At 33.0% G+C, this 20,646-nt stretch overlaps 2 protein-coding genes across 2 annotated transcripts; both read left to right on the top strand.

The window, feature by feature from the left end:
• The first annotated feature begins 2,770 nt into the window (after positions 1-2,770).
• Positions 2,771-3,919, top strand: LOC129223231 (uncharacterized protein K02A2.6-like). Its single transcript, XM_054857796.1, has one exon. It carries the CDS (start codon positions 2,771-2,773, stop codon positions 3,917-3,919), a length of 1,149 nt encoding a protein of 382 aa, XP_054713771.1.
• A 1,328-nt stretch (positions 3,920-5,247) lies between these two features.
• On the top strand, positions 5,248-6,017 carry LOC129223230 (uncharacterized protein K02A2.6-like). Its single transcript, XM_054857795.1, is given in 2 exon segments — positions 5,248-5,302; positions 5,305-6,017. Coding segments are annotated over 2 exon segments (768 nt in total).
• The last annotated feature ends 14,629 nt before the right edge of the window (positions 6,018-20,646 follow it).

The raw sequence follows: 20,646 nt of genomic DNA, 5'->3' as shown, positions 1-20,646 counted from the left end.
TTGGCTGAAACTTTCACCGTTTGTTCTTTTTGGTACTGGAGAGGTTTGTAGACCAATTCGATAAAAATCCGATTAATAGTTCCTTTTTTATTCTAATTTGTCCAAATTTTCGCATAAATGCCCCAATATGACGGTTAAAAAATACGTGCACATATTGAAATTATGTGTCCATCGAAAGCGCTCTGCTGAAGATGGTCTGTTAGAAAGTTCTAAGTTGTATGAAAAACGAGTTATGGGCTTTTTTTGTTCCATGTTCGAAGGCTTTCCTCAACCCAATTCATTATTTAGTGTATCATCTCAACTCCCAGTTCATAGTTAGAATTGTTGAATGTTTTTGTGTTTCGTCTGACTGTTTGAGGCTTTTCTCAAGTCAAATCTTAAAGTAACGTTTTTTCCCCAAGATTGGCTAATAATAACTATAGATTTGGTTGATTATTTTCCATTTAAACGGAACTTTAGTGTAATTAATGGGTTTTTTTTATTATTTGTGCTGATTTGATTTTTTAATCATTATCCAATCTAACAGCAGAAACCTACTTCGCCAAAATTTATGCAAAAAGATTTCAGTAGCGGATGCATTTGGCAGTTTTTTCAACTGTCACGGTTTTTGAAGTCAAAGACTACGTAATAATGTTTGTCAGCTTTCACCATGTAAACAAAACATCGTCAATCAAAGAATCTTTAAAAACTTCTTTTACTGTAAAATAATCCAGCAACTAAATTAGGCAAATCAATAAACAGCACAAAAACTTCCATTAATGTGACTTCGTGCACAAATTCAAACCATCGCCAAATTTTACTATTTATTTTGGAAATATTACGGATGAAATTGTTTAGCGCCATTTTATGGTGACCAAAAGTATCTTAGCATATGGCGACAATATCTCTTTAACAAAAATTTGTAACATTCCGTTTTACAAAGTAAGGAGGGGGAGCATTATCCAAGGTATCCCAAAACGATTCCCGCAAATTCGGTAATATTTTAAATCGCACCTAATAATTAAGACTTTCCAAAATAACTAAAGCAAGGTTAAGGGGATCACGGGCGCGCGGCTACATTTTTTTAAATAGTTCGTTTTTCAATAGACATACAGAGAAGGTAAGACTCAATGTAAAAAAAAGATAAGTATTAACTGATAAATCTTTTTGAACATGTGAAGTTTAATTTCATATTTCGGAAATTCTTCAAATTTGTATACGCTTAAATTTCGTGTTTTCGTTTCTAAATGAATACTATTTTGCTCTTTTTACTTACTGCTACTTTAGTTTTATGAGTAAGGAAGAAGCTAGATTTTAAGTCACGTCAAAAAGGTGTGTTTTAAGTTCTTTCACTTAAAACAGAAAACAAATGCAAGTAACGATTGTTTCTGATAATTATTGCTAACCCAGGCAACGCCGGGTATTTTTGCTAGTTACATTATAATAATGAAAACACTCGTAGAATGTCAATTATGTTGTGAGGACTCTCCTCTTCTCTATTCGGCGGCGCTAGTGTCGCGCCTTCTCTATGTACTTTAACTTCTATGTTGTGCTTCCGGAACACAGAGCAGCGCCATGTTTAATACTGTAAATACGTGTATATTCGAATAAAGTAAATTAAGTGTTTCTATCATATTTGTGCTATCCAGTAACATTGCCTTTTCAATTATATGACGGTCACCACAGTTAGTTGGCGACGATGGAAGAAAATAAGGAAGAAATGACCAAAGAAAGGTAAAAGTTACAATTCGGCGAAATCGAAAACAGCCGTCAATTCGTTTCAACATTGAAGATTCTCCAGGTACTCTTATTTGTTTTTTGTTTTCAAACTGTGACTTTATTTTCAAAATATGGATGCTGAACAGTTCAATACATTCATGGCTGCATTTACCCAGCAGCAACAGGCAATGTTAGCACAAATCGAAAAGCACTTGTCGAAAGAACATTCGAATGAAACTTCAATAAATTTAGTCAATGTATCTCCGTTCGAGAATTTTGATTCCAAACGCGAAAAATTTTCATGCTATTTAGAACGTTTTGATAATTACTGCACTATGAAAGGCGTTACTGACAATGAAAAAATTTCTCAACTTTTATGCGTGTCCATAGGTTCGACACACTACAACAACTTAGCAGCTTTCTTTGGACCGGAAAAGCCTATCAAGCAGTTAGAATACGAGAATTTAGTCAAAGCATTTAAACAAATGTTGATACCAAAAAGGAATGTTGTTGTTTCGCAGCATTATTTTCTAAATATTTACCAAGAAGATCGTCAATCGATTGCAGAATTTGTCGCCGCTTTACAGCGCGATGTAGCCGACTGTGAATTCTCAATAAAATGTGAATGTGAAAAATCTGTCCAAATTGCAGATGTGTTCCTACGTGCACAATTCATTCGTGGCCTACGTGACGATTGGTTGCGTGAACAAATATTACAGTCGGATAAAACAACCTTCGATGATATTCTGTCAAAAGCAATTGCTCTCGAAGCTTCAAAAATCGAAAGTAAAGAACTTACACAAAAAAATTCTTCACGTCAAACGCCATTTGATACTAATAAAATTTCCAGTTCTTCTTCACGTCCACGTCAAAAAAATCGTTCCAGTTCTTTATCTAATTATCAAAGGCAAAAACCGGATTATAAAGCTCTAGGCATAGAAAATCTTTGCATAAGATGTGCAGGAATAACCATAAAGTGAAAGAATGTAAAATCAATAAACAGAAATTGAAATGCGGATCCTGTAAAAAAATAGGACACGTCAGCAAAGTCTGTATTACAACTCTACTAAAGATGCCACGCCAACCAGGTAATTCCAGTTCCATGAATTCTCTTCACACTGTTACGCCTGAAGCATACAATCAAGAAATAACATACGGGATTAATTCTATAGACTGCTCTTCTACACAATTTAAAGTCATTGATTTATTCGAAGTTTCTCAGGATACTGACAAGTACATAGTTCCTGTTCATCTCAACGGGAAGTTACAAAATTTTGAAGTCGATTCCGGAGCCAAATTTTCACTATTGTCAGAGACTGATTTCAATCGCCTAAATTTAAATTTACCCTTAGAAAATTCTAATATTGCATTTCGCACATATTCTGGGGATATCATTCAATCTAAAGGAAAAGTACATGTTAATGTTGCATTCCGAGGCAAGAAAATTTTTGGAGAACTTCACATCGTTCCAGCAGGATGTGCGGCTCTTCTTGGTCGTCAGTGGATTCGAGGATTAGGAATTAATCTTCAACAAATAGACGCTGACACATCGAACACTCCAGTTCAAAGATCACCTGTTCACCAGGTCAGTCCTATCTACTCACTTCTAGAAAAATTTTCGCCACTTTTCGAAGAACGAGTCGGATGTGTTCCCAATTTCAAAGTTTCTCTTCAACTTCGAGACGGAGTAAAACCCGTTTTTACAAGGGAACGCGACGTTCCTTATGCTCTCCGGGAACGTGTTAACAAGGAGTTGGACTCTCTGGAAGCAGACGGAGTAATATCCTTAGTTCCTGCAAGTGACTGGGGGTCGCCATTGGTAGTAATTCCCAAACCAAATGGTGGTGTCCGGTTATGTGTCGATTACAAATGTGGTGTAAATGAACGACTAATTCAATCAAATCATCCAGTAAGAAGAATAGACGATGTATTTCATAGCCTTCGTAATTCCAGATATTTTTGTAAATTAGACCTTTTCAAAGCTTACCTTCATCTAAATGTTGACGAGGACAGCAGCATGATCCAAACCATTTCAACACATCGTGGTACCTATTGCATTCATAGGCTTAGTTTCGGAATCAAGACGGCTCCATCCGAATTTAATCGAATTCTTTCTCAAATTCTTAAAGGTCTACCGAAAACAGAATCATATTTCGACGATATCATTGTACACGGAGAAACACTAGAAGAATTTAGAATTTTGTTTACAAAGATTGTATGATTATGACCTACACCTAAACAAACAAAAATGTTCATTTTTTCAAGAGAAAATCGAATATCTCGGACATGTTATTGAATACAACAAGATAAGCAAATCTCCAGAGAAGGTCCGTGCTGTTCAAGAAATGCCAAGGCCATCAAATGCCGATGAAATCAGACGATTTTTGGGACTTGTAACTTATTATTCCCGTTTCATTCCAGACTTTTCAACTATTTCATATCCACTTCGATGTCTACTTAGGAAAAATGCACCTTGGTTTTGGAGCGCCAGTTGCGAATCAGCATTTATAAAACTGAAATGTGAATTTTGCAGTGATCGGGTACTAATTCCATTTGATCCCAATTTACCAGTTATCCTGACTACTGATGCAAGCCCTACTGGAATTGCTGCAGTACTGAGTCACTCTACAGAAGGCGTAGAACGACCTATTGCCTATGCTTCTCGTGCACTCACCAGTTCTGAACAAAATTACAGCCAGTTAGATCGAGAGGCCTTAGCTATCATTTTCGGTGTGACGCAGTTCTTCAACTACGTATTTGGCAAACCTTTCAAGCTGGTTACCGACAATGAAGCACTTACAAGAATTTTTCACCCGCACAAGGCTCTTCCTCGGATGACTTCAGCAAGATTGCTTCGATATGCTTCCTACTTATCAAGTTTTGATTACTCTGTACAATTCAAAAAGGGATCTGAAAATCAAAATGTTGATTGCTTGTCCAGGGCACCAGTTCAAAAGCCCGAAATGTCAGTTGATGAATTCATAGGCGGAGAAGCAAATCAAGTATACGCCGAAAATATATTCCAGATTTCAAGTCAACAAATAACATCGCTGACCATCCAGACTGAAACAGGACAAGATACAGAACTGAAGAAAATAATAAAGAAGCTAAACAACACTTGCGAAGATTCAGAATTTACATTGCTTGATGGCATTCTTTTCCGAGGGGACAGAGTCGTAATTCCAAAAGGTTTACGTTCTACAATACTGGAGGAACTTCACGAAACTCATTTGGGAATAACGAAAATGAAGCAACTCGCAAGAAAATATGTTTATTGGCCAGGAATTGACTCCGACATAGAAAAATTAGTCAAAGGGTGCAAAGGATGTGCACTAACAAAGTGAAATCCACCAAAGGTGTCTATCCATCCATGGGAACTTCCAGCAAATAACTGGGACAGAATTCACATCGACTATGCAGGCCCGTTCGAAAATTACTACTTCTTGGTGTGTGTCGATGCCAAGTCTAAATGGGCAGAAGTTGAAGTTATCAGAGATGCCCCAACAAGTTCTAAAACTATCCATCTACTTGAAAAAAATTTCTCTTCTCATGGATATCTATATGTTATTGTATCCGATAATGCTCAAAATTTTCAAAGTGACGAATTTCACACCTACAGTTCCAATCATGGAATTTTCCAAAAGTTTATAGCTCCAGGACACCCTGCAACAAATGGTCTTGCAGAAAGAAATGTGCAAACCTTAAAGAGGAAATTAAAAGCTTCATTCCTCGAACAAACTTCAATACCATTCAAGGTTCAAAACATATTGTTTCGCTATAGAGCAACCCCTCTAGCTTGTGGCAAGTCTCCAGCTGAATTATATCTCAACAGAGAATTTCGTATTCGCTTGAACTCTATCTTCCCATATCATCCAACAACATCAAAAATTTCCAGTGGTCCTGTGAGATCCCTTAAAGTGGGGGAGAGAGTCCAGGTTCGAGTCTTCATAAACAACCGAAACGTCTGGCAGTTTGGAAAAGTAATAAAAAAGTTTGGTTCACGCCATTATTTGATTAGGCTAGACTCAGGACAACAACTAAAGCGACATATTAACCAACTGCATTCGACCGGTGTGCCAATGCACCTTGAGGAGGACCCTTCTCGAGAGTGCCGTTCTAATGTTTCCAGTGATTCAAGACAACGAACTGTGGTTTTTGATGTTCCACGGATTTCAGAGAAAGCTCCTGCAATCTCCTGTGACAACCAGAATGTTCCCGCGGCATCCCAGAATACCAGCCAACCTGCTGTGCCACTGCCTCGCCGTTCTCAAAGGAATATAAGACTTCCTTCATACCTAAGGGATTATCAATTGTCTTAAGGGGGTTTCTTAATTAAGTGGGGGAGACTGTGAGGACTCTCCTCTTCTCTATTCGGCGGCGCTAGTGTCGCGCCTTCTCTATGTACTTTAACTTCTATGTTGTGCTTCCGGAACACAGAGCAGCGCCATGTTTAATACTGTAAATACGTGCATATTCGAATAAAGTAAATTAAGTGTTTCTATCATATTTGTGCTATCCAGTAACATTGCCTCTTCAATTATATGACGGTCACCACATATGTAATCCTTAAAAATGTGTGTGAAAAAACTAAAATAATTAAATCCATCCTAATTTATATCTTTTTCAATTTGAAAAGCCACGCAATTCATCTTCAAAAAGATTCAACATCAGAATCTCGGAAAAAGAGAATTTTTCATGTATACTCTTAAACTTTTTAATAATATAACTAATATTTTATATGAAAAGTGTAGTTTATTTTGTTCCAATACTACATTCTAAGTTTGTAATTCAGAGTCTCTGTTTCGTTGTGACAAGGAAAATATTTTAGAACATAACTAATTGTATTTTTCTGTGCCAAACGCATGAATTGCTGTCTTCGAAGAACAAAAGAATAATACGTTAAGAGCAATACTAGCAATAACTGCATTTTCCTAATATCCTTGACCACTCTCTCGATGAACTTCACAAGGAAAGTTGAAAATCTTCTCGCAAATTTCAAACAGCACGCAAATTTTAAACAGGAATTGTGGGTCTTCCTGGAATGGCACAATTTTGTACTTAGTAAAGAATTCTTTCAATTGTCAAATTCCAAAAAAAATTTTTTTTTTCATTTTTTTCTTTCGTTCTTTTTCTTAAATTTTTATTTTTCCTTTGAACAAAATGTCTATAGCATAAAAACTTTACTACTTGCTTGAAATATTGACCTTCGATTTCGTATGGCTTCAATTTCGTAAAAAATCTCGAGCATCGAAGATCACCTAATATAGCGTTTTTTTTTTTTTTGGAAATTTAATTTGTAAAAATTTCTGAAAGAGTGAGGACGGAACCCAATCTCTCCCCTTAATGTCATCAAAACCCCATAATTGCACACTTAGGAATTCAAAGTCGAAAATTTTCCAGATGATTCCACTGAATCACCTTTTTCGCAACATCATCTAATGTTGTGTAAAATTTGCATTTTTCGAACTTCATTATCGAAACAACCATCACGACTCGAGACTAAGGCGTTAGCACTCATCTTTGTATCCGTGCTTGCATAGAAGCAGACAAAATTGCAGTCGACAGATTTCTATAGAAAAGAGAGAGAAAGAGAGATGCAGTGGCATCATTTTTCATTGCAGAGGACTCAATTAAACTCATATGAAAGTGACAGCAGTAATAATTGCGTATTAGAACAGAATTGATATACTGAATAATGAAAAACATTTATCCTGTGTGCTATATAATGTAACTGTCTCTATCCCATACTTTCAGCAATCTTAGTGTCATGGTTTGTGTAGGTTATAACGGCTGTGTGTCACCGTTGGAATTGTTACATTTGGCTAGAATAACAAAAGATATTTTATTCTATGGTTGGTGTGCCTTTGTGTTAAGGGAAAAAAAAGGTATCAAAGCTGGGGAGGTAAAGGCAATGTATGTTTCAAAAAAGAGTTCATTACATACATTGGACTCTCAGATATAACAACATGGTGGAAGTGTTGGTGCAGATTTTACAATTTTAGAAATACATTGATATAAATTAAGAACACTTTTTTTCAAAACCCCAAAAATTGCTTTTCACCCTTTCAATACTTATTTAAGGCTACGTAAGTTGAAAGATTTTATTTTGAATCAAAAATATACACTATAATACAAATTACATTTTTGTGAAGTTGATCTATTTTAATTTTTAAGCACTTTTTGTTATTGTTGTTAATTTTAAAATGAGCCATACTTATTTTTTTCTTTTTCGGGCCACATGCGAATGACAACCATCTCCACCCGGGCCGTAAGAAAAAAGTAAAACAGAAATACTAACAGCTACAAAAATTATTATTAAATTCTATCGCTGAACTCGTGAAGCACAAACATCTTGACAATACTATCTTTAAATGCTTACAAAAAGGAAATAAAGTGTTGCTTTGATCCATCGGCCAAAATATAAGTTTATATCATATCTTGTTAAGTTTTTTGTGGGAGTTTATGTGCTGTGACTGGGGGTCACTCACAAAAGCGAATATGGTTTCTATAACCTAAACGGTTTACAATATTATGCAATGCCAGAAACGTTTTGGCAAGTAACCAATATCTGTTCCTGGAATTTCAAGAATTTCTCCCCTAAACGTCGCAACTTCATCAAATAGAATTTTGCTGCTTACGCTACGCGTAAGTTGATGCGCAGATTTTCGGAATTCAACTGGATTGCAAATTCGACTTTGACGATGACGGCTTCCTTTCATTTCGTATTCCGTTTTGTTTCGGGTTGAGTGGTTCAGGCAAAGATTTAAAAAAAAAGTCAACAACCGTTTTATGTAAAAAAAATATATTAGTGCAGAATTTTAATTTTGCGTGAAGGTATGATCATTTGTGAGACAAGTCCTCATCCTCCTTTTCCTTGAAAGTTAAAGTTAAATTTAAAATATTTTGAATTTTTAGCGCCAAGGAAGTACCGCAGGATTAAGACAATTCGTGATTTCTTTTGGTGTAATTAATGCAGGCGTTCTCATTCCCTTCACTCCCTTAAATTATACGGATTCTACTCTACAAAACGAGGACCTTGATAAGAGTTTTATCAGACATTTTGTTTTTAAAGGATAATATTTTTTTTGCACATCTTTTCTTTTTCTAATTAAATTTTAAATTCAAACCTTTATTTAAATCAATATTAGAAAATTCCTCAACCATGACCAATGGGCGTATTTTAATCTCACAGAAACCGCTAGTCTCCATACCGGTAATGAGTGCCAAAATTATAATTTTTTTTTGGATATATTTTTTATCATTAATGGTTATCGGGAAAATATCTTGTCTTTAAATATATTTATCAAATTTTGTGTTTTGAACTTGTTTAAATTCAATAAATAAATTTTTTGAATATACGTAGGAAATAATTTTGAAAATTTATTATTTAGTTTGTGTGTATTTCATTTTTTATGTCGATAAAACACAAAATCGATTGTTGCTAACTGATACTGACTATAAACGAATTAACTCACTAATGTTTCACATAGTAAACTATGCTTCAAGACTGTTTACGAAACAGTAGTATGTTTAAGGATACTTCCTGCTTTAAGCAATCAACTTATCTGTGTTTCTGTTTAGCGAAAGCTTTACTTTTTAAAGGAAAAAAAAGATACGGTCCTACAAGAAAAAACTCTTGGGAACTAGGAGTCCATTAACTTTTGTAGTTAGTAATATGTAATATAGCTTCTTTACATGGGCACCCATATAGGGGGCAAGGGGGCTCAAGCCCCCCTTAGAATTTAGAACTTTCTTGCTTTAAGTACTTTTTTCTTTGCAAAAATTTAAAAACATTTCTTCTCCAGCCATTGATGAATAATTTATCAAAAATGTCAAACTTTAATAACTCTAATCTGTAATGAAATCGGTGTCTATGGGGAAAATATCCTGCTAAACCATGGGGAAAATATCTGAGCCCCCCCCCCTTAAAATTTTGCAAATGGGCGCCCATGGCTTCTTAAGTTGCATTTTTCCATTACTTAAGAAAACTAATCGGTTACAAGAAAGTTTTATGGAAAGTCAGTTTCATAGAGATTTTCAATCAGTTCGACTTTTTTTTTAAATATTGATTTCAGTTTAATCTCTTTTGATTTAGCCAAGAAATAGACGCAAAATAATGTAAGTCCATGTCAGAAAGGTCTTCGATATAATTAAAATGCGGAAGCGTAAAAATTGAGGCCACAAATCCTCAACGTCAATTAAATAATATACCTCAGAAAGCTTTCCACCCTTCCTCTAAAACCAACGTCCATAAAAGTGAACTTCCTAATAAAACTCTACTCTTTCGAAACTCAAAAGACAGAGAAAAAAAGAAACTCATATTATTTTTACACAAACTTGGTCTTCTCTCTCCAGCATTGATACGGAACTCCGGCATCCTCTTTGAAAAGATATAGCTACGGAGAATAACTGGATATATTTCTACTTCCTTAAAGGAAACAGTCATTAATGATCGTCGGTTGTTTTTATCTCTTCGTGTCTTTCTTTCAATAAAGATTGAGAGTTATATATTATGCCCCCGGGCTAAGTAACATACTTTTTTGTTACAAAGTTTGGCTTAAAAGAAATGTTTAAAAAGTGCTCTGTATCGGCCTTTGTTGGAAACGGTGCCGCGTTTCGTGAAAGGTAGAATATAAACACGTAAAAATATGCTTTTGAGTCAATTTCGAATTTTGTGAAAAAGCGATGTATTTTATGTATTTTGTTTCTTGCGATTTTTAGTAGAAGCGGTTTTACGTTGAGTTTAACTAGAAATAACAAATGTGTAATTTAAAAAATAAATGCTCAAAAATATGCTCTGGTTTCCCTTTCGAATTTTGTGAAATTTTCGAATTTTACTGCCCCCCTCCCTCCCTTTTCTCTGTGATTTTTAGACTCGAACTAGTTTCTCGTGAGATCTTAATCGAAATAATGAATATGTATAATAAAGAACAACTACATAAACATATTGTTTTATGTCAGTTTTACATTTTGTACAAAACAGTGTAGTTAACTATTGTATTTTTTAGTGTGATCATTACAAGAACCAGTTTTTGTTAAGCATTAAGTATAGTATGCATTAAAGTAATCAAAAGTTATATAAGAATTTCAGTTCGTCAGTGTAATATAACTTCAAAACTATCGCGTTGTTTTACAAAATGTTCGCTTGTCTTGTAACGTCACTAGTTTCGGGATAACGCGTTTGACCCTGGATTCTAATACCAACGTTAAAATCGCTGTTTTGAGCGATGCGGAAATGGTACTTTGTTTAAAACGAAATGAGCAAGTAACGAAAAATGTACTGTTCCAGATTTTGATTTAACATGACGCGAATAAAAAAAATTCAAAGCAGAAAATACTTCTTAACCTTTGTTGAGGTTAATAACAAAGGACCATAGTTGATGACAATAAGTTTTGCAGTAGAGTATGGTAGTACAGTAGAGTTACAAAATAAATTACCGATTAAATGTTTATAAGCACGTTTTCAAAAAGGGAAATATTTCCCCCTGAAATATAAGTTACAAAATAAATTATGCATTTTTCATACATAAAACAATTAAATGGCGACGTAAATAAAACGAATGTCAAGTTTTGTGAAAATGGGTTCAGTAGATTTTGTGTATATTGATCAGCTATATGTGTCTATAAGGTTCATGCGGGATAAAAAATTACGAAAATTTTCCAAGATCTAGATCGATGTATTTCGTTTGCGGTGTTTTCAAAAGAAAGTTACAGTATTTTTTTTTCTCGTAGTGAAATTCTGATGTCTCAATAACATGGAAAAATATAATCTAATATAAGTTATTTGTATTCGATAATTAAGTAAGATAAATTTTCAAATTAGAAGACTCATAGTCCCTAAGAGATTCTTCCAAAGGTTAATGTAAAATGAAAAAAAAAAGGAGCAGTTTTCCAAGTAATTCTGTGAGTCTGTTGAACTTTTCGATTTTTTTTTTTCGTTTGTCAATTTTCCTTTCTTTTTTAAATAGGTACACCTAGGGATCTATTCCATACTTGCGATTTTAAGCACAATACGCTCATTATTCCCTATTGAATATAATTTCGCTGTAAAAGAAATCATCATCTATCCGAAGAAGTTCGCTGTAAAAGATATCATCATCTAGAAATCACCTATCAAAGAAATATTTTCCCACTAAATATAAGTTACAAAACAAGTCATAAATTCAGAACTTATAAGAATCCAAAGAAGATATATTTTCTCCTAAAATATAAATTACAAAATGAATCATTAAATCAATGTTTATAAGAATTCAAAAGAAGAATTTTTTTCTTGCAGTATAAGTTATAAAATAAATCGATAACTCAATAATTTCAATATTTCAAAAGACGGAATATCCCCCCCCCCTGCAATATAAGTTACAAAATATATCATTAACTTAATGTTTACAAGAGCTCAAAAGAAGAAATGTCATTTTCTGCAATATAAGTTATAAAATAAATAATTAGTTCAATGTCTGTAAAAATTGAAAAGAAGAAATATTTTTCACTCAAATTTACGAAATGAATGGGTTTAAATCAAGGTTTATAGGAATTCCAAAAAAAAAAAAAAAAATATTTTCCATTGCTATAAGAGTTTTAAAATGAATCATTTATTCAGTGCTTATAACAATTCAAAAAAGGAAATATATTCCTTGCAATGTAAGTTACAAAATAAATCAATATTTCAAAATTATGAGAATTCGAAACAATAAATCTTTTTCCCTGCAATATAAGATATAAAATAAATGATTTATTCAATATCTGTAAGAATTCAAAAGAAGAACTATTTTCCCTTGCTGTATAAGTTAAAAGATAAATATAATATTTATAAGAATTAAAAAAAGAAATATTTTCCTCTGAAATATAAGTTATAAAATTAATCATTAACTCAACTTATATAGTCCTTCAAAGGAAAAAAATATTTCCCTTGCAATATAAGTAACAAAATATACCAATAATTCAATACTTATAAAAAAATTCAAAATAAATGTTTTCCCCTGCAATATAAGTTAAAAAATGAATCATTAAATCAATGTTTATAAGAATTTAAAAGACGCATTTTCACTTCCAACATAAGTTAAAAAATAATTCATAATTTTAAAAATCGTAAGAATTAAAAAAAAAGAAATATTTTCCCCAGCAATAGAAGTTACAAAATAAATCATCAATTCAATCATCAAAAAATGTATCATTTTTAACCGGTGAAAAACTATCCCGTTTTGTCTCTCTCTCTTTTTTTCCTGCTCTACGCATCATATCCGAATCATTTGGCCTACATTCAGTATCTCTCGCTTCCTGATCGTAGTGGTCACTTCCTGAACATTTCAGGTTTTTTTTTCTTTTCTTTATTATTTTTTTTTCCTGTTCACAATGAATCCGAAATTGCCTCGGGGGATGCAGGTAGGGGCTTTGGTGTCAAAAAACATGGGTGGACATCGATTGATATGAAAGAAGGAAAAGTTGGAGCGATCCGGATGTACAAAAACTAGGCAATGTCACTTTCGAAGATTTCTTTTTCTCTTTGAGTTAATCAAACCGCATTGGTTTTCATTAAGGTATTAGCATAAATTTTATTAACATCACCACGATTTTTGTTAACGTGAAATGTGCTAAATAAAATCTACCGTTTCGATATCGATGCTTTCGTGTTTGACGGTTGTCGCACCATTATCCTAAGTTATTCGACACATAATGTGAGATTTGCTTCATTTAATGTGAGCACTTTGCAATAAGGTGGTTTATTATTCTTAAACAGATTGTAAAACCTGCATGAATCATCAAAGGTCCCCCTCTTCCCATCCAGCTAGTTTTAATGCCAATTTCTCACCGTAAAAACTGACTTTCTGCAGAAGAACTACTAGTTCTTAACATTTAAAACGTTAGTCGAGACCTGGTGATGCTTAGTGCATAATTTGTTCACTTAATATTTGGTATATTTTGATTTTGAATGTGTAAGTACAACTTGTGAAATGCGTGCCGGGCAAAGTGAATGGGGAAAAGTGAAATAGTTAATTTAATTTATTCATTCATTTGTAGATTAATTGATATATTCTGTCATTTACTTATTCATAATTCCCTTATTTATTCACTCATTTATTAATATATATATATATATATATATATATATATATATATATATATATATATATATATATATATATATATATATATATATATATATATATATATATATATATATATATATATATATATATATATATATATATTATTGTTCAGTCATTAATTGTTTCATTATTTATTAATTCATTGATTTAATCTGCCATCAATTTATGCATCCAAAGAAAAATATTTCAGCTGTCACTTTGCCCCACGTATATGTATGGGGTAAAATGATGATTTTCCATTTTTTTATTCGAAGGTGCAAATTTACTGCCAAAAATGAAAAACAATATTTTAGTACAAGTTCTAGTATAAAATGCATCATTCTTTCGTTACGTACTATAATTTTCAAAATCGATTTCCAGTTTGTTCATTTTGAAAAATGTAATTTTTCTTAACTTTCCCTCACATTTCCGTACTTTTTCTTTCCCGTACACATTTCAAAACTTCTGAGTTTCGAAAAAAACCATCTTATACGGAAAATGGATGCATTATGATCACTTCTAACTTCTGTAATAAAATTTTTTTTTTGTGTCTTGACACAACCACAAAGGATCGAAAACAAGTTTATTTAATATCTTTCCATGAATGTTCATGTCGAATTTTGTAATGAATACCTCAGTTTTAATTGCTGCGAAATATGGAAGTTACAATTCTTTTACAATTAACACTTCATGTTTTTAATCTTTTTCGCGACGTACTTCAGCTTAGGTCAGAATAAATACAAGACTTAATGGATCATTTAAAAATCCAGTTCTGAGCCATACTTTAACGAAAATTATATTTAAAAATTAAATTCGCGGTTTTAAAAACGATCTAACGATTAAAAAAGTAGCTTCGGATGTAATGCTTTTGAGAAATTAATATCTTTAAAGATAAATCAACTCTTGTGCGTTATGTAGTTTGGTTATTTTTTCCCCATTGAACTTTTTTTTTTTTTTTGTAAAAAAAAAAAAAAGAAAAAAAAGAAAAAGAAAGAAATAAAAGAACAGAAAAGTAACCCTCACTGATCCGTAAAGTTTTTTTCAACTTTTCCAGGTCTATCAGTCAAAAAAAGTAGAGAAACGTTGATTTAAACCACAAGTAGTGCGATTTGTTGTATTTTTATTTTCCATTAACCAGTTGTTTGTATGAAATGCATTTGTCGAAAATGTATCAAACATAATACTTTGGTCAGAAATTGTTTCTTGCAAAAATTTTAGAAATTAGAATCGTCCCAACGATTTGAGAGCCATTGTATGTTTACTTTTTCAATACTTAAATCAGATGCGTGTCACGAAAGTAATTACTGAATTTACAATAGTTTTTGACTTTTACTTAACTTAATGCATATAATACGTATAATAGGGATTACAGAAATTTTAACGCATCTACAAGAGTATATTTTTCATTGAAAACTAGACAAACGACTCAAAAATTTAGTCAAGCTTACTTTTACGCTTTGTGTATTTTAAATAAAAATTTTGCAACGTGGAAAATGAAGGAAAAAAAAGAAGAAAACAACAATAACGTAAAAAAAAGGAAAAAAGAAGCAAAATCAAATGCTTAAAATATAATATTGGATTTTACCATTTGTTTTTTATTTTCAAAATTTTTAATATTCTCAAATGTCAAAAAAATCATAATCGAACACATCTCTTGCTTCCCTGCCATTTTCCATTTCATCCTTATAAAGTTAATGTGTTATGGAATTGATCAATATGATGTCCCTCACTGTTTTCGTATCTTTTAACTCCTCCAAGATAAATTCCGCTCCTCGATAAAATGTCAAGAATTATTTTATCACCCTGAAAAATATCTCTACGTGTAATAATGCTACTTGAATTCAAGACAGTTATATAAGCAACATGAAATTAGCAACAGTTATCATTATTTGCTACATCTCGCTATTATGTACTGCAGATGCATCTTTTAATCACATTACTGTCAAGAATTCAATGTAGTGAAGTTCTTCAAGCATGTTGATGGTCTGACATGTATCATTCCAGTGGATGTATGCTTTCACACGAATGATTCATTTCTGAAATGCAAGTAAACACGCATTCTCTTACTCTCGGACTGTTGAAATTAATACATTTCACGGCGCTTATATCAAAATTAAGTCAAATTGTAGACTAATGTTGCTTATAGCAAAGATTCATAGAGAACTCACTGCATCAAAAAAATCAGAAAGTTTATGAATGCATACTGATGTAATACTTTAACTTTCGAGTTCAGATATATAGCTAGTATATTAGGACCTCGTTTATCCAGCACTCGTTTATATCAATCTCCGGATAATCCGGATCAGATTTAAAGCATTTCAAACATTTTTATGTTGACACAGTTAATTTAAATTATGATTACAAGATCGTCAGTATAAGCACTCTAAATATCCACTTTCTATTTTGGTCTGTTGATGACAAAGCGTTTACGTGACAGGGTTCATTCTAATGTCACTTGTGCTGAAACAGAAGACAGTAGACAAATTATTTCTTAAGAAATGGTGTGAAAATTATTTTAAAATTTCTTAATGTCTTGTAAACAATTTTGTGTGTGTTTGTGTGGGTGTGTTTTCTTTTTCTTTCTTTCTTTTTTTTTTTTTTTGCAGATTATGTTTTTTCTGTTATAGTGAATGGAAAAGTATGCTTATTTAAGGATTTGCGTTGCGTATCCCCCACAACACCTGGATTAACCGAATATCGATTATCTGGATTGCCTTTGGCCCTAGTTAGTCAGGATAAGCGAGGCTGAAGTATACATCAAAAGAATGTGAATGCTTATATAGTACTCTAACTGCACTGTACTGCCGCGGACAAGTAAACGGCTGTATCTGCAGAAATGAATTTTCAAGATATTTGAAGAAACGCGGCTTGGATTCGTTACTAACAATACGGAAATTTTGGAGTTAGACTTTTTCGCGTCTCTTTTTTTTTTTTTTTTTTTTTTTTTTTAAGTAGGCTTTTACAATGAAGCTAAAGTACAACAGATGATAAAAATGAAAAAAAAAAAAAAAAAAAAAAAAACAATAAAAAAAATTAGCAGTTTACCTGCCAACGGCAGTGCAGTAACTTTTTGCCAAACCTTTTTTTTTTCATAGCGTTTCGAACTTGTCGCAGTTTCAATTGTATTTTCCATTTTCTTTTGAGGATTGCTTGATCAATAAATTGTACAAAATATGAAGTACATCAGGAATCGCCATATTTTAGAAACAGTTACGATGCTTAAGAAAATAAAATGAAACGCAGAAAAAAAGGCAATTTACTACGTAATTACTTAGAATATTTTACTTGAGAATGAAATAATGAAGATAATAACTAGTTTTTCCGACGCCCAAAGGGATAGTCTAGACGAAATATTTGAACAGAAATGACATAGGAGAGCGCAAACAAACACAAAACTTCAAAAAATTAGAATATATATATATATATATATATATATATATATATATATATATATATATATATATATATATATATATATATATATATATATTGAAAAAGAATAAATTTACAGTGAATTTTGTAATCACGATAAGATTAACCAAAAATAATCAAATATGCACAAGCACCACAAGGCAGATCAGCACAAATCAAGGAGACGAGTCTCTTGAAGAAAGGATAACTATATCGGGGCATGTTCACCCCTTAATAGATTCTCCAAAGATGGTTGAATCCGATTTAAAGATTTTTAAAAATATTATTGAAAAATAAACAATTTCACAGGATTTGTAACACTGCCTGATTGGCATTGTATGTACTTTATACAGGAGTTTATTCACATCAATTCAGATATTTATTTAGATGACATAAGTTTAATTAATACGAAGTCGGCACATTAATACTCGTTGTCTTCTGGTAAGGATGTTCACACGAATACGGAGGAGGGGGGGGGGTCATGGAACAGGCTGCTTCGTTGAAATTTTTAATGAACATTCGCTTACGAATCTTCTTCTCTTTTTTGGCATCGTTCTTGGGTTTAGGAAGCAGGTGCGGCATTACTCTTGGGAGTGATGTGACGGACATAGCTGTCTTCAGGTGATCCGGGATGACATAAATCCTGCAATTGTTGCAAAACATTGTACACATCTTAAAGCTTTTCCCACTGTCCTAATACTTTTGAGTGCTCCAGGCTTCAGTTGATAAAAGGAGGGGCCTGAATAGTAGTTTCCCCTTCGTTAAATAACTACAAATTTCACGTCAGTTTATCATGACTGCATATCACAAATGTATATTTATATACTTAATTGATGAGTAGTTGCTCTGTTAAAAATAAAGTACCACAATCAGATGTTTAGTAGTAAACGCAATCGTTTCTGTGTTAGAAAGTAATAACAATTGATAATAACCGCTCCCTTTCTTCTTAGGATGTTTTGACATTTCTGAACAGACTCTATTGCAAAAAATAAAACCCAATACAATGCTCGTATCTGCTGTTTAATTATGTATTGAGGTCACTGTGATTTAGTTTATAACGCTTGAAATAAATATAGAGAAATCACATCAACAACTTCTCGGGAGAAATTACCTCTTTAAAGTTTTCCCAAACTGGTTCATCTTTCATCCACTTAAAAGTTTCTTTCCTCCAGCTCAGACATTCCCCTTGAAGACGAAAATGAAATTAAAAAGAGATCAAAAACCCAAATAACAACCAAAAGGAACCAACTCCGGAGTCCGTCTGTTGTCTATTAATTCTTCTGCGAGGGGAAAGATCTAACCGCATCGCTAAACTCGTATCACAGCGATGCTCATTTTTCGTCCCCGGCGGACGTCGTTAGCGTCATTTTATTATGAAAGCCCTTCAAAGTTAGAAAAATGAAAGCATGGAAATAAAAGTTCTCCCCGTATCAATGAGGCGAATTCCTAACGATGCGGTCCGGGATGGATGGTAGGTCGGAAATTCGCTCTCGGAAAGGAAAGTTGAAATAAACAATTTATTGATAGTTCCGATTAATATTTTTTCCACCGACGAGAAGCTATCATCTACTCGTGTGGTTTTCGTTTTGGTTGGTTGGAGGGATTTTAATCGTTTGGCAGCCGATTTTGTCTGTGTAAATGTTGTTGGTGTTGGTACATGGTTTGGTTGATTTCATGGATTATTGAATAGGAAAGTTTTACCATTTTACTCTTATTACTATTATTATTACTATTATCATTATTGTTAAATTTATTTATTTAAGTTGAAATAAACAATTTATTGATAGATCCGATTCATATTCTTTCCCTTGACGAAAGGCTATCCTCTACTCGTGTGGTTTTCGTTTTGGTTGGTTGGCGGGATTTTAATCGTTTGGCAGCCAATTTTGTCTGCGTAAATGTTGTTGGTGTTGGTACATGGTTTGGTTGAGTCCATGGACTATTGAATAGGAAAGTTTTACATTTTAATCTCATTACTAGTAGTTTTACTTTTCTCATTATTGTTACTTTTCTTCATTAATTTATTTAGTCACTTATTTGCTTGTCTATGATGGAAACTACCTACTTTGTAATTTATTTAAATGATTTTGTTTCTTTTAATTCATTTACTAAAACGCTGGATGTTTAGGCTCAGTAAAGAAACTAGTTAAGAAAAATTCAGCAACACATTCGATTACTGATCATAATTTTCTAATCAAGAGTGGTTTTATCGTTTACAAGTTTAAGAAATGCAATCAATGTTGTAAAAGTATAAAAATTGCAAATTTATTCAAAATGGGATGGTTTTCGGATTTTGAAGTAGCAGTTTTTGCAATTCCCTCGATCATGTCTCTCTAGTCCAAATTGTTCTCACTGATTGCATTAAAAAGTAGTGTCCATGTGTGAGTGAGTGTATTAGTGAGTGAGTGAGTGCGCATGTGTGTGTGTGCGTGTGTGTTTGAACGTGTGACAATCATGTTTGAAATTAAACATTGATTATAAGTCTAATATCAGCGTCAATTTTCATGACATCACAATCGGGGTCGTTTCCGAAATTTTAAAAGTATTTTTTTCTGAAAGAGCATATTTAAAAACATAGGATTTGACCATTTTTTAAATAAATTAACAAAATTTAGTTTTTTTAACTGTTATTTTAATTGTCGCGCAGATTCAATTTCATTTTTTACGCTTCTGCACATGAATCACAAGTGATGAAATGCCATTCACTGATGCCATCAGCGCAGAGTGCAATATTTAATTTATTTATTTCTTCACATGTACTGGCAACAATATGGTTGATAGCAAACATAGAGCGCAATATTTACTTAGCTTCTGAATTGTCATAACCTGGAAACACGGTAGACAGCAAGCGTAAACATTCAGCGTTCCAGTGGAGTGCGTGCCAAAGTTCATCATTTGTGACGTCATAAAAGACCACGCCTTGTTTGAAAAATCGGACATTTTAAAAAAAATTAAAAATTAAACGTTTTGAAAATAAAAGATTTTCCTCGCTCCATGGTTTATTTTTTGCTCATTTTATCAACTTCAGTGACTAAAAGTAGTACTTTTGACTGATGGAAACAACCCCACTATTTTAAGCAATTTTACTATGAGTTTTACAATGTGTGCTCAGCTCTGCAGAGAGTCAAGGCGAGCCCCTTGTCAATACGGTCGCTAGTTCCCTCCTCCCCATTTAGATTATACTACTCCTACCCCCCCCCCCCCTTTCGAGGGCCAGGCTCCTAGTTAGACTTGGTTGACATGGCCTCTCGTCGACCCTGGTGGTGTGATACTATTATACACTATATCTCAGCTTTGCCGAACAGAATCTCGCCAACATCATTCCTTAAACTTGGTTTTCAGAGCTGCAATTTCGAAAATTTCCGGGAAGAACTTCTGAAAATTCCTTTCCATAATGCCATCAAAGGTTGGCCAAAATTTAAATTGATTCATTAAATTCGAGATGCAGAGCATG

The sequence above is a fragment of the Uloborus diversus genome, chromosome 5 (assembly GCF_026930045.1).
Source record: "Uloborus diversus isolate 005 chromosome 5, Udiv.v.3.1, whole genome shotgun sequence".
Taxonomy (NCBI): Eukaryota; Metazoa; Arthropoda; class Arachnida; order Araneae; family Uloboridae; genus Uloborus; species Uloborus diversus.
The sequence above is the reverse complement of the archived record's forward strand: the minus strand, read 5'-3'. Positions and strand labels throughout refer to the sequence as shown.

Bases quoted from the DNA above. Each gene is read 5' to 3' on its own strand.
- LOC129223231 (XM_054857796.1), top strand. From the start codon at position 2,771: ATGCCACGCCAACCAGGTAATTCCAGTTCCATGAATTCTCTTCACACT.